This window comes from Saccopteryx leptura, chromosome 5 (assembly GCF_036850995.1).
Source record: "Saccopteryx leptura isolate mSacLep1 chromosome 5, mSacLep1_pri_phased_curated, whole genome shotgun sequence".
NCBI classification, from domain to species: Eukaryota; Metazoa; Chordata; class Mammalia; order Chiroptera; family Emballonuridae; genus Saccopteryx; species Saccopteryx leptura.
In genome coordinates this window covers 194,241,533-194,256,226 of record NC_089507.1, presented here as the reverse complement: position 1 = coordinate 194,256,226, position 14,694 = coordinate 194,241,533, and the positions used below count along the sequence as shown (strand labels likewise).

At 54.2% G+C, this 14,694-nt stretch overlaps 1 protein-coding gene across 2 annotated transcripts; it reads right to left on the bottom strand.

The window, feature by feature from the left end:
* Positions 1–124: 124 nt before the first annotated feature.
* Positions 125–14,689, bottom strand: ADISSP (adipose secreted signaling protein). 2 transcript variants are annotated; one of them, XM_066387322.1, is made up of 6 exons: positions 14,594–14,689; positions 6,997–7,112; positions 5,304–5,446; positions 2,050–2,188; positions 1,043–1,165; positions 125–787 (listed from the first exon to the last, which is right to left on the bottom strand). In XM_066387322.1, exons 2-6 carry the CDS (start codon positions 7,031–7,033, stop codon positions 687–689), a joined length of 543 nt encoding a protein of 180 aa, XP_066243419.1. In that variant the 5' UTR covers positions 7,034–7,112; positions 14,594–14,689; the 3' UTR covers positions 125–686. The 2 variants fall into 2 exon arrangements, with proteins under 2 accessions (XP_066243419.1, XP_066243418.1); XM_066387321.1 differs by lacking the exon at positions 14,594–14,689 and adding an exon at positions 13,961–14,097.
* Between the last annotated feature and the right edge of the window lie 5 nt (positions 14,690–14,694).

Genomic DNA, 14,694 nt, shown 5'->3' with positions numbered 1-14,694 from the left:
TACCACATAGTGTCCTTGCCTCCTAAAAGAATGAGCTTAGCCAGTACTGTCCCTTGGGCCATCTTTGAAGGACCGGATGTTCTCAGGGCCCTGGAGAACAAAAATCCCACTAACTTCTGGTATCCACTGAAAATTTTATTTCTTTAGGGTTTTATCCCAACCAGTTTAAAAACCAAGTAACACACACCTGGGGGAAGGGGCTAGGAACTGCACCTACCTCCTACTCAACATGGACAGCAGTGGGAAGAGGGAGGGGGCAGGAGAAGTAGCTTAATGAGATAGCAGCAGTGGTAATGGGGGTGATGACATCACAGAGCCAGCTCCCTTCTCACTCAGGCCCTGGCTGGAGCTTCTATGGCTTACAGTGTGGGGTGGGTAACACCCAGGTCCTGCCCCTTCCCCTCCTCAGATAGCCTCCTTGGGGGCTCAACCCATTTCTTCCTGCAGGAGACTGAGGCACATGGAGAGGAGGAAGTGGGAAGAGGATGACACAGGAGAGGCAGGGAGGTGGCATGAATAAAGGCAAAGGTGAGGCATGGGCCAGGCCCCAGCTTGGAGGCCCCTAGACATACCATCTCCACGCCCACCCTGCGGAGGGATCCGAAAGCCACAATTATCATGCAGCAATTGGGGAAATGAGGTGGAGATTAAGGCTGAGGGGCCACGAGGTGGGCTGGGCGTGGGCCTCAGTCGAAGCCGTGCCAGTCGCTGTGTTCCGAGTCGTACTCTAGCTCGGCACCCACGCACTTGACACCATCTAGCAGCATGGGTGTGCCATGGTGCCGGTCTGCAAGGCAGGCTACAAGTCAGTATGGCAGGCTGGACCCCTGGCCCCGCCCACTCCAAGGGGACCCCTTCACCTCTCCAGGCTCTGCTGGGGGTAGGGAGAAACACCCCCCAAGAAGGCAGGGCACCCCCAGCCAGGGCAAGGAGCCCTTTTTCAGACTGCAGGAAGGCAGAATCCCCTTCTGGGCAAACTGGCGCTCCCCTCCCCCAGCCAGCACTTCCCTCCCCCAGCCAGGGGCACGCCTCGCACTCTCACCCATGACGCGTGCCTGCACCAGCACGCGCACGCAGGTGCCTGTGCCACCTTCACAGGCTAGCAGCATCTCCTCCTTGAGGACACCTTCCTTGTGCGCCGTGTACTCACACTTGACGCTGTAACCTGTCCAGGCAATCAGCAGCTCCATGGCCTCCTGCCCCTGCACCCAGCGCTCACCGGCCCCCACCGACCACCAAGACTGGCCGCCTCCTCCAAAAGAGCAAGGATGGCCCTGCAGGACCCATGACCCCAGGGCTGGGGGACAGGCCTCAGGAACTTCCCATTCTTCAATAAGCTCTACCTGCCTAGGGTCTGTGGACCACCCCATGAGAGCTCCAAAGGTCAAGTTTAGGATTCCAGGAGGAGGGCTCGGCTGGCTGACTGCCCGAAAAAGCAGGCAGGGAGAGGGAATGATGGGAAAGGGGGGTGGGCAGACCAGGACCTGAGCAGATTAGGTGGCAAGAGGCAAAGGCTGAGGGAGTTTGCCCAATCCACTTAAGGACAAGGTCATGAAGAGGTGGGGGACATACATTTGAAGCTGGGGCTTCTGCACAGAGTGAAACTGACACCCCAGCCTATAGAAAGGTGGGAGCTGAGCTACCAGGGTGGGGAGAGGCAGCCTCCGAAAGCCCGGGTGGCTGCTAGGAGGGGGCCGCGCAGAGTTCCTGAGGTTCCAGCAGGTTTTCCTTAAAGGACAGGAGGGAGGGAAAGCAGGAGGTCCAGAGCCAGTTTCTCGGTGGCTTCCATCATCCCACTGAGGAAACTACCAAGCAGTGGGCAGACGTGGCCAACAGTATGAACTCGGGCTTCTGTCCAGGGACTGAGGCCTGGGGCGTGGGACCTGCCAAGTTGCCACACTGTAAGCTGGTATAGAGGCATGTCCCCAACTGATGAGTTGCCTGTCTGCCCTGATGGAGGGAAAGGAGCACCCCATGTTCTCTCTCCCACTTACATCCAGGCCCTGCTGGAGGAGGACAAGCCTCCAGCACCCAGGGCAGGGGACGCACCTTCAGGGACAGGCATGACGCTGAGAAGCTTGAGGTGCAGGCTGGGGACAGGTGCCTCTCGGACGTCCTTGCTCAGCCTTTGCACCGAGGGCAGAGTGAAGGTAATCTCATACCTGTGCAGGATCTTCAGGAAGCCGACCTGCAGCAGGAAGGGTGGAGGAAGGAAGCACCTTCACTTACAGCCTCTCCCGGCTATGATCATGTGGGCCTCTACACCTGTGTCCTTGGGGATCCTAGGGGGCCTATCTCCCCACACCACTGCAGCTTGCCCTCGCCCTGAGCCCAGGGACTCCAGGCCCTTCCCCTGAGGACCTCACCCTACAGCTCGGCTCCACACTCCTCGCCATCTGTCTCATGGGTCTCACCGCTCCTCTGGGGTCTATTTTATAGACAAGGAAATGGAAGCCAAGAAATGGCTGGCTGGAGGCCTCTTAGCCACTCTTGCTATGAGTGGCACAAAACAAGGCACCAGACACTGCTCAGAAGGGGCCATCCACTTGCCCCCACCAATACCACCAGCTGCCCCGAGCCAGTAGCCCTGGGTCAGGGGCTGGTTCTCTACTCACTCATGTGAAGACATGGGCAACAGAGAGCACAGGATGAAGGATGAGATAGAATTAGAAACACTGACACTAAATCAGTTGTCAGTCCAGAGCTGGCCCACAAGCCTGGCACCAGCCATTGAACCCAGGTGCCTTCCTACCTGCTGGCATCTGAAAATGGATGCCTGCCTGCTCACTCGAAGGTTCACTGTCCAATGGCCCTGACTTGGTCCAAGCAATTTCTGTTGTTCGTACAGTGCTTGGCAACCAATGTCCTCTGGGAGAGATGCCACCCTTAACTCCAGTGGTGTGAAGGGTCACAAGCTAGGGCGGCCGCTGAACAGGTAGGCTGACCAGAGCACCCGTCCAGGAGGCACAGCGGTGCACGCTGTACCCACAGCTCATGTGCGCGCACACTTCCCTGCTCCTGGTTTCGGGGGCCGGATGGCCCTGTCCCTGGGGGCCAGTTGGGTTTGGTCACATGGAACACTTAGCGTTTCAGTGGCATTAGGCTGATGTCACTGCATGGTAAAACTCAGTCCGTGTGACTCCGACACTCTGCAGGTGGAGGGCACACTTCTCGAGAGAGCTTTCTGGTTGGATATGTCAATGGTGACCCTGTAACGCAGCTATAGCACTTGCAGAATTTTCCAAGGGAAATACTCAGAGATGTGCGAAAAATACTCATCACTGCCCTACTTATACCAGTGAAAAATAGAAACAGCAGTAACACCAGGACTAGGGAACCAGCTAAATCAATGATGATACATATAACGAACACCAAGCAGTTGTAAAATCTTGTGGACAATTATTTACTGACAGAAGCAGGAGATGGTTCACAACAGAAGCAACCAAAAAACAAGTGTTACACTGTGATACCAGCTTTTTGTTTTTGGAAACAAAGCTATAAAACTAGAATGACACTGATTAAAATATTAACCATGGTTATTTTTATATTCTATAATTGTGGGTACTTTAATTTTCTTTACAGTTTTCTCTACCAAATTTTCTCTAATAAACATGAATGAATTTTGCAATGGGGAGTGGGGGAGGGGAAGCTATTTTTTAAAGTTGTTTCATTCTGTTTACCCCTTTGGGAAGCTGTCAGCTGTAGGAAAAAGAACAAGGACTGGGCCTGACCAGGCGGTGGTGCAGTGGATAGAGCATCGGACTGGGATGCAGAAAGCCCCAGGTTCGAGATCCTGAGGTGGCCAACTTGGGCGCGGGCTCATCTGGCTTGAACAACAACAACAACAACAAAAAAGCTCACCAGCTTGGACCCAAGGTTGCTGGCTCAAGCAAGGGGTTACTCAGTCTGTTGAAGGCCCGCGGTCAAGGCACATATGAGAAAGCAATCAATGAACAACTAAGGTGTTGCAATGAAAAACTGATGATTGATGCTTCTCATCTCTCTCTGTTCCTGTCTGTCCCTATCTATCCCTCTCTCTGACTCTCTCTCTGTCCCTGTAAAAATAAATAAATAAATAAATAAAAATTAAAAAAAAAAAAAGAACAAGGATTGGGCAGAAACAGGTTTGAAACTGGGCCCCTCTGCAGTGTGGTCCCAATGGACCAGATGCCCTCCTCCCCTGGCACTGCTGTTCAGCCCTGGAGCCCTGGTTTACTGTCCAACCCGAGGGCCTCACTCAATTTCCCCAACCCATCCCCTCCAGAGACTCTCCTGCCCCTCCCAAATGGATGGTGATCCAACGGGTGTGTCAGTAGTTGGAGGCCACACTGGAGGGTGTGTGAGGTGTGACCAATAGGAGAGGGTGTGTTCCACTGAGCAGAAAACATGGATGAATCAGTAAATAAAGTCACACCTTGTTACCAGCATAATTAGCCTCACACCTGTGTAACATACATACATTCTTCCATTTTATTCTTCTACCAACTCTATGGGATATAAATTGTTTTTATTTCAGAGAACAGGAAACTGAGTTGAATTGCCTAAGGTCACAGAGCCAGACTAGCAGGCCTGGACCCAAACCCAGGCCTGTGACACCACAGCCTTGACATCTACCTTCTATTGCTATTGTTGGGGTGATGCTGATGATAAAAAATGATAACAACAGCTCTGCTCTGGTCACCTTATTCAAGATGACATTCTAAATACATTCATCTCATGGCACTCTCACCACCTCCCACTTTATTGTCAGTTTTTTTTTTTTTGGAGGGGGGTTTGTATTTTTCTGAAGTTGGAAACGGGGAGGCAGTAAGACAGACTCCCGCATGCGCCCGACCAGGATCCACCCGGCATGCCCACCAGGGGGTGATGCTCTGCCCATCTGGGGCACCGCTCCGTTGCAACCAGAGCCATTCTAGCACCTGAGGCAGAGGCCACAGAGCCATCCTCAGCGCCCGGGCCAACTTTGCCCCAATGGAGCCTTGGCTGCGGGAGGGGAAGAGAGAGACAGAGAGGAAGGAGAGGGGGAGGGGTGGAGAAGCAGATGGGCGCTTCTCCTGTGTGCCCTGGCCGGAAATTGAACCCAGGACTCCTGCACGCCAGGCCGACGCTCTACCACTGAGTCAACCGGCCAGGGCCTACCACCTCCCACTTTATAGATGGGAAAACCGAGGCCCAGGGAGGAATAAAGATATGCCTACAGAGCCAACTTAGACGAAATGGGACAGATAGGCCCAGGAAGCCAAGCAGGGCTGAGGAGGAGGTAGAGGGAGTAAGGCTGATGATGGAGGGAGGTGTGCACATACCTTTACCAGAAAGCTGCTGTCACTCTCCTGGGTGACCATGACAACCGAATCATGCAACTTCTCATCAAAGTGGACGTGGCTCTGGGAGCCTTCTGTATCATGGCCTGCCGCGAAGCGGATACTCCGGACTCTGGGCTTGTTGCCTAGGAAGAGTGGGAAAGGACTCCAGGGACTGCAGGCCTCCTTTCCCACCAGGAAATGACCCCCCTTTGTGCCTGCCCACCCCTTGCAACTGCCCTTGACATCACTTGGCACCCACTGGCTGGACTCCTCTCATGGCTAGGCCACATCCTACCAGACACTGGGGATCATGAGTTTTGAGGCCCAGTCCTTCCATTAAAAAAATACCCTAAGAGCCTGGCCTGTGGTGGCACAGTGGGTAAAGCATCAACCTGGAACGCTGAGGTCGCCAGTTCAGAACCTGGGCTTGCCTGGTCAAGGCACATATAGGAGTTGATGCTTCCTGCTCTCTCTCTCTCGCTCTCTCTCTCAAATGAATAAAAAAATACCCTAAGAATGGGTGTCAGGAAGAGTCAGGGATTGGCTAATATGACCCCTCACTTAGAGGGAATATGGCTGAGATCAGAGACAAGGAGAGTCAGTATTCCAGACTCTCACCTAGCCCCAAGCAGAGCAAGACTCAGCCCAGGCCTCAGGATCCCTGCCCAGGGCTCTCCTCCACAGGGCTAAGCTCCTCTTCTCTGGGACCTTCTCTTCTAGATATATCTGTGCCCAAGGTCCCTGCCTGTCCCTCTTGATGACCCCAACCTGGTAGGGGTGAGGCAAGGACAGAAACAGGCTCTACGGGACCTGTTTGTGGGTGGGAAAAACAAAGGGGACCAAAACCCACACTGAGCCCAGCCACCCAGGAGAGGCTACAGCTGCCCCTAACTCATGACAGATCCCTGGCAGGAAAGATGGAAGCACACAAGGAGCCTCCGGAACCCTTCCCAGGGACACCCTCCTGTTTAACCCTCACAAGGTCCTCAGCTGTCCCTAGAGGCATCGGGTTCTCTAAAGCCAGGAGGCAGAGTAGCAGGAGCTGGTCTGAGGGCCTGCCCTGGGGGAGGGCTGTCTTACCAAGAGCATGACCCCAGTCCTCTCTGGCCCCACAGCACATAGGCCAAGAGCCCTGCTCAGAATCCTGTTGGTGGGAGAGCCAGGCCAGCCCCAGCGTGGGTTCCTGGACACTCAGGGGAGGCCTGGAGGAGCCAGCCTGGCACTTCCACGTTCCCTGCTGAGACCCCGCCCCCAGACCTAAACCTCAAATCTCACCAGGCCTCCCTTGCCTAAAACACTCCACGAGCCCTCTGGACTCAAAATGAAACCAAAATTCCTTTCTGTGGCTCTCCCCACATCATCAATCTCAATGCTCACTGAAGCCCCGCATGTCCCCCACCCCCACAGAAGAACAGGAAGGCTGGAACGCAGGGACATGATGAGGGCACACACCTCCACAGACCGGCACACCAAGGAGCCAGCAGGGGTCCCCATGTTTCCTGCTATGGCTTGGGTGTGCCCTAGGACCTGGCATAAACATGGGTACAATTACTGATGTAATTTGTACTCACATTCAGGCACACACATACACACACACACAGCCAACAATGCAGACCCCACATGTAACAACACCCAACCCACCAGGGCCTGCTGGTAAACCCTGCAAACCCCACCAGGGCCAGAAGGCACTCACCCTCGCTGGCTGCAGCCTTGGACGGCCTCCCTGCCATGGGTGAGACACGCAGCTCCGAGCAGACCCCGCCACTCAAGCGTGGCAGCCTCCCATGCTCCAAGGATGCCAGCAGGAGCCTGAAGGGTGGGGAGTGGGAAGGCATGGGTCAGGGCCACCCACGGCCTGAGAGCAGAGACCTTCCTTTAGGAAGGGTCCAAACCCTGCTTTTCTCAGCATCCCAAGTGGTGCTGTGCCCTCTAGCACAGGGGACTTCTGCCCCCCAGTCCTCTAGCCACACCCCACACTCAGCAAGAGCCCTCACCCCTGCCTGACACCCTGTTGACCCAGGACCCAGCCAGCATACACTAAGCTGCAGCTTCTGGGTGCCAAAGCACCAGCATAGGACTCGTGTGCCCAGGCCACCTGAGGCTGATAGGAGGGGCAGTCTGGAAAGAAGGGGATATTTTTGGCACTTTCCGGGGGCCAGTTTTAGAGCTGGTGACCCCAAGGGCTGTACCCTCCTGCAGCCAGAGTCGACATTATTCAGGCCATACGCCTAGTACAGCTGGGTCCAGGTCGAAGTCAACAGTAATGCTTGGAGGGAACAAGGGTGGAGGCCCACATTTGATAGCATGTCCTTGGAGCTTTCCCTACTGGTGACCAGTCAGAGCCACATACAAAACAGAGCCTGTGGAGGGGTTGCCCCCCGCAGCTCGGCACCCAGAAGCAGGCAGCCTCAAGGCAGGGGTAGTGGGAGGCGCCCCAGGAAGCCTGTGTGAGCAGTCTGGCCTCCAATGGGCTGGCTGGGCCGTCTCAGCATAGAGGAGAATAATGAGTGCAACTGATGGAAACAGACGGAATATATAAAACTGGAGCATTCACAGAGATTAGAAAAAAAAGAGAGAAAGCAAAACAAAGAAACCCAAACCCTTATTTGTCACCACTGACGGTAGTAATGCCCTAACTCTTTACTCTGAAAATTGGCAATAACAGGAAATAATTCAGCCTGTCTCCTAGCCTTTCCTGTAGTGAAATTGCCCTGGTGGTTAAAAGAAAGCTCATCTTTAAAGAAGTCGCACTATTAAATAACAAAGGAATGAAAGTGCCAAGTAACTCTACAACAACCCCCAACTCATGCTGGAGGCAATGAGTTCACAAAGAGGGAAAAGGTTGACAAAGTGGATGCTCACAGCTGCCCCTGTACCACCAACAGGTGACCTAGGGCTTTTAAGGGGAATGACACAGGTTTGCAATGCAGAGATGTGGCATCAGCCAATCACACACAGATCCATCACCCCTCACTCACAGAGGAAGCCGATGCACTGATACCTCCTGATGTGGGGGAGGACCAAATCACAGCAGCGCAGACAAGGGTACAGCACCTGCCCAAAATGTCTAACCCGAGTCTCATCAAGCCCCTAGCTCCAACTTCGGGCTCACTGAAGACACACAGAGGCTAATGAACAAATAAAATGACTCCACCAGAAAGCAATGAGACCAACCCAGAAGGCAGGATAGTCTGTCTGTAGGACAACTGATGTGTTTTTCCCCTCCAAAAGCTGCAAGAAGAAAGATAAGGAAGAGAGGTTGCATTAGGGGATGGGCAAAAACAGACAGCAGGGCCGTTGCCTGGTTTTTGTAAAGTGCTGTTGGAACACAACCACACTTGTTTGTTGACATGTTGTCTAAAACTGCTTTTGCACTAAAGCAAAACTAGTTTAAGTAGTTGCCACAGAGACCACATAGCCTGCAAAGTCTAAAATATTTACTATCTGGCCTTTCACAGAAAAAGTTTGCCAACTGCTGTTCTAGATTAACACAGAGAGACCAAGAACGCGCGGTACTCTATGGGACAAATGACCTACTTTTTTCCACATCCGCTGCAAGAAGAAAAATACATAGGGTAGGGGGTTTCTAATCACCTATAAAAATGCATTTTGGGGATAATTAGGAAATGTGAGTTGGACTGGATCTTAGACAACATTAAGAAATAAGAGCTGACCTTGTTTGGTAAGATACTGAAATTGTATTCTGTAGATAAGTATGTCCTATTTTTCAGAGATACATACTCAAGTATTTAGAGATGAGTGACCCATAAATGACCTCAGCTAGTCCAGAGAATGAGGAAGAGAAACCTCGAGTTGGCAGGGCTGGGCCTGTACAGAGTATGACCTGGCGGCCTCTCAGGTGCTGAGCTACCACCGACCTGGAAGCTGGCCCCCTCTCTCCCTACTTCCCAGTTCAAGCCCACCCAGGCCCAAGCACCGCCTCATGGGCAGGGTGATCAGCTTGGGAACCGCTAACAGAAGGAGGTGTTATGGAAGGAGAAGTCAGCCTCCCCCCCCCCCCCCCTCCACTGGGGAGGAAGAAACAAGAATGCAAGGGAAAGGAGCCAGTGGGGTAGCTGAGTCAACCAATTACGGATTTGTTCTCTGAAAGGGTGCTTAGGGCCACTTGTCACAGAGAAAGGAAGATAGAACTTATCTGAAAACCCCTTTTTCTTTTCTTAAAAGTTTTTAAGACCTTAATTTACAAGTTCCAACGTTTATTCTCTGACCTCACTTGAACTCACCCTCACATCCTAGAATCATGTGAGTGACCTCTAGACAAAGGGATCACGAGCCCCTTGCATGAAAACCTGAATTCTGCCTGACCTGTGGTGGTGCAGTGGATAAAGCGTCGACCTGGAAATGCTGATGGTTGCCGGTTTGAAACCCTGGGCTTGCCTGGTCAAGGCACATATGGGAGTTGATGCTTCCAGCTCCTCCTCCCCTTCTTTCTCTCTGTCTCTCCTCTCTCTCTCTCCCTCTCCTCTCTAAAAAATGAATAAATAAAAATTAAAAAAAAAAAAAAAAAAAAAAGGACAGAGATCATTATATAAATACTATTAATATACTTTCTCTGAAATCTTAAAAAAAAAAAAAAGAAAACCTGAATTCTGTAAAAGGCATATAAGGTGTAAGAAATCTAACTTCGGAAGCGTGTGTTTTGTTGACTCTGTTGGGGTCATGCAGCTCCACCGGCTAAATAAATCCTACCTCCTTCATCAAGTTGTCTGGGTGTTTTTGTCCTCCTTTGATCCCTGCAACAGTGTGGTGAAGTGCAAGGAGAGGCAAGGCTTGGGTTTCCGGAATGCAGGAGCCACCAGGGCAGCCCACCCAGGTCAGCCCCCCCACTCCCTTAGAGGCTAGCTAGCCCAGGGTGCATAGAGGGGAAATATGCCCCCACTCATCTCTGGCTGGGGCTCCTAGGGCTCAGGCCCAGAAGGGCAACCCCTTAGCTTTGGGATGCCCAGCTCGTCCCCAGGAATCCTGGCCCTTGGAGAGAAGCCTGCCCACACCCCACCCGCTCCAGCCACCTGCTGAAGTCACAGACTGAAGCAAGTGAAAAAATGGCCATGCGCAAGTATACCGGCCCATCTTCCTGCCTTTCAAAGAGGCTGCTGCAGCCACACTTCTGCAGCCATGAGGAAATGACTGCCCAATGCCCACAAGATCCCCGCATCTCCCAGGACACTTCCTGGAAGCCCAAGTGAAATCCTTAACCAGTGGCTGGTAAGAAAAGGCTCCTGGGGACTCTTCACAAAACACTCTGACCTAGTACAGTACTTGCAGGGCCCTCTCCCTGCCCCCAAGTACACTGCCTGTTGCCTGCGTGGAACAGTTCCGCCCCTTGGCCTGGATCTCAGCTTTTCATAGGGCAGCACACCAGCACCCCATCCCTGACCATCGTAGCGTAGGCCTGAAAAATCTTTTAAAAACACCCCCTTTCTCACATCTGGAATCATTTGATATCTATGTTCCCCACCTTACAAAGGCAGTGACTGTTCCTGCAAAACTGTGTCCCAAGCACCCAGCCCAGCACCTGGCAGGGAGAACCTGTGTTTAGTTATTTGTTAAATGAAAGAATGACCAAATGAAGGGGAGCCCCAGTCTGGGCCTTGACTGGGCCCTCTAGGCAGCTGTGGGAGTGACTAGCTTGCCTAACGAATGCTCTCAGGAAGAGGAAAGCCCCACCCCACTCTCTTAGCCAACCTCAGCCCTGGAGGGAGCACCCCTCCCCCATCTCAGAGTATAGCCTTCCACTAGGCATTCTTCTAGCCTTGCCACCATCAACTGGTGACCTGCCCATTCCATTCCATCTCTGACATAGACAGCCCAGAAGGAGGACCTGCATCTCATGAACTGACCAGAGCTCAGGTCAGAGGAAGCAAGTGATTCCCGGGGCCCAGAGGAGGCTGGAAAAAGAAAGCCTCCTTTCTTACAGCAGAGTGCTGCCACTTATCCACACAATTCCTCATCAGAGGCAGGAGGAGAGGGTGTCCAGCCTCTTCCTGCTGTAGCTGTGTCCACAGGGAACCGCTAGGCCAAGTCGTGAGTGTAACCTGAGCCACACAGCCCCCCACAGCCAGCGGGGACATGGTCAGGAGCATGGGCTCCAGCGCCCAGCAGTCTTGATTCAGATTCAGGCTGCACAGGCAAGTTACTTTACATCTCTGTGCCTCAGTTTCCTCATCTGTAACAGGATAAAACAGTGGCCTCTTCCTCAGAGGGTTTGGTGCAGCTGGTGTCTGAGCTCTGACAACACTCCCCACCCCACCCCCACCTTTGCAAAAGCAAACCCCCAAAGGACTGGTTTCTGCAGCAATGGGCAGTTTCAGGGCAGCACGGGCAAAGAGGCACTTCAGGCAACCCTGGAACAGCCAGGAATGGCCCTCAGGTGCCCCCACCCCACCCCACCCAGGACTTCAGCCTTCTCAGAATACAGTTCAAGGGTTAAGGGCCTCCCTCTGCCTTCTAAACTCCTCCTGCCTTGCCCCTCCCCCACTCCCAGGCCAGACAGGTCCCCAGGGATCTACAGAGAACAGACTGCCACCAGGAGCCTGCTGTTATTCCCCCAACCCCCTCTCAACCAGATGGACTCAAAGGCAGATGTGAAGAATGCTCAACCTGGGAAATGGCCCCACTCCAGCAAAAAACAATGACACCCCCCCTTAGATGGGCTGTCAACAGGTCAGTGGTGGTACCATGGACAAGTAACAGGATGGGGAGGGCTGAAAGCTAGAATAAACCTTGGGGGCTTCTTTGGCTCTCAGTTACTTTCAGGGAAATTGGAGGAAACTTCTCTCTAGGGAACAGAGTGCTGCCAGCCCAAGGGTCTTTCAGCTTTCAAAAGAATGGCTGCTTCAAGGTTCCCCTATGTAGGGCACGGCTCAGCCAGGCCCAGTGGAGCCTCTGGCATGAAGAGCAGGCCCAGGGACAGGACAAGTGAGCAGACAGATGGAGAGTCACATAGAAACCCGGAGTTCTCAGCCCCTTAGAATCCTGCCACACAGGGTACAAGCTTCTACACCAGGCAGTCCACACTGGAGCCCAAGGCCCCACTGGAAGGAGGGCCAAAGACAGTGTCTGTGGCGGGTGGAGCTCTGCCACCTTCTTGCCCTCCACCCACCTCTCTGCCAGAGGCAAACCCCAAACCCCAGGGATCACAGGATCTGCCTTATGCTTTGTGGCTTGGGACAAGTCTCCAACCTTTTGGGGCCTTATTTTTCATTTATTCCCCAATCCCCATTCTCAACCTGTTCAGGGACTTTCTGAGCTAGGAACTCCACAACCTCCCACCCTCTTCACACCCCCAACCCAGAGCTCAGTCCTGGCTTAAGTACTCAGTTCATCAGAAGCACTACCCAGCCTCTCATTAAAGCTCAAGCTTGTAAAAAGAGTGCCCACTGAGGCCACACTGACCTGCTGACTCCAGAACCTGACAAAGGAATGGAAACAGTGAGAGGCCCACATATCTAAACCAATGCCTGGAAAAGCAAGGCTGGAGGTCAGGTATAGCTGTGGCAGTTTTACGTCAACTCAGTCTCGATGTGACTCCATTTCCTCCTCCTTCCAGCAGGCCAGAGGTGCAGGGACAGGTACAGTGTTCTCTCTCACACAAACGGGCAGAGCAGCGATGAACTGGGAAAGGGAGCCCCTCCACCATGCCACACCCTCCCTCCTGTCTTCCTAAGAAGTGCTGCCCTCCTCCGCCCAGCATCACCTCCACACAAAACCCCACCCCAAACCCTCAGTGAAAAGGTGCTTAGATCCCTTTAGCCTCCAGACTGCCAGCCCCACCCTGGCCATCCAACAGGTAAAGGTCAGGCAGGGTCCAGGGGGTGTCACTTGCCCCCGACTTTTTTCAGGGCAGAGAAACGTCTTACTTTCCCTTCCTAATGCCAATATTCAAGAGGAAGGGTACTCTTTTCTCAGTACAGCAGGGCCCCTGCTCACTAACAAGAACACTAGTCTAGTACATAAATCGAATCCCTTCTTCAGCGTGACAACGGGGAGGTACCCGCCAAGTCCAGATGCACCAGAGGCCTCGGTGCATCCTCTCCCGTCTCCGTCCCGTGGGTGTGGCGTCCCCATCCCTGCCCCATTCTCATCCTCACCGACGACAGATGAGGCTAGAGGACCCCCATCACACCCCTCCCGTGCTGCGAGAAAGCGGTTCTGTCCCTCAGCGATAATCCTGCGCCCTCCCCAATCTGACCTCTGTTGACGCAGTCTCCGGAGCTTGCACTCCCCGACATCACCGCCCCCTCCCTGAGGGTGCCGAGGCACAGGAAGATCAGAGAGGCTACCCGTCCAAGGTCACACAGCGAGGCTGTGGCAGTAGCTCGGGGGGAGGGGGTGTGCAGGTGGCGCTGACCCCATTACGCCCCCGTCCTCAGAGTGTCACACATGCCCGGGCAGTGCCCCGCGTAAAATACCTCAACTAAACCAGTTATCGGCCACCTGCATCCCCAAAGCCACACATCTCCCCAGCTCAGATGCCAGGGAGCCCTCCCGAGCCCGACCCCGAAGCCAGAGCGCCCCCCGCCACCGCCCCAGCCAGATGGGGTCTAAGGCAACGACTGCTTAAGACAGAAGCTCCTCCAGAAAAGGATGTATGTCCGCGATCCGAAAGGAACCGGAAGGTGGCAGAAGGAGCTCACCGTGCGGAGCGCACCCCGGGGCCGAGCCGGGACGACCGCGGCGGGGGCGGTGGCTGTCGCGGCGGCAGCGGGGCGCTCAACAACGAACACGAGGAGGAAGCCCGGCGCAACAGCCGCCCGCCTCACAGGCACGCCCCCGCCTCCACCCATTGGTCTACGGAGGGGGTGGGGCGAGGAGGCTTCGGACCAATAAGCAGGCTGCAGAGAACCGCCAACGGGCGTTGCGCCATTACATCACGTGCAGGGGGCCCTGCGGCTGCGCAGTGCGAGCCCTCCTTTAGCCTAGGGCCTGGGGAGTTATCGCGAGGAAGGCGGAGAGGCCTCTGTTCGTATCCTGGGGCCAGCATCTGGCGGAAGGGAGAGAAGAAAGGAGAACCTTGAATAGGCTCCCCCTGCGTCCCACCTTTAGCTGTGGAGTTTGCACCTCCAACTTCTGCCTCAACTTGGAAGGGGTCGCCCCTCGGCTCTGCCCCCTCGAGCGGTAGTGAGGCGGGGCTCAGGGCTAGATGGGGCACACGAAAGTCGCTTGCAAGCCCGCTTCTGCAATCGATTCGCTTATCGCTAGGTCTTGTTCAGAAACCGCTCTGCGACCTCCGGGTTTCGGCCTCTTCCCTTTCCGCCCCATCGCCCTACCTCGGAGGAAGCCCTCCGGCGCGGACCTGAGACGCGTCCTGGGAGCTCTGTGCCCCGAGATAAGCATCAGAACAAAGAAGGCACGCGGGGTGGGGGTTGGC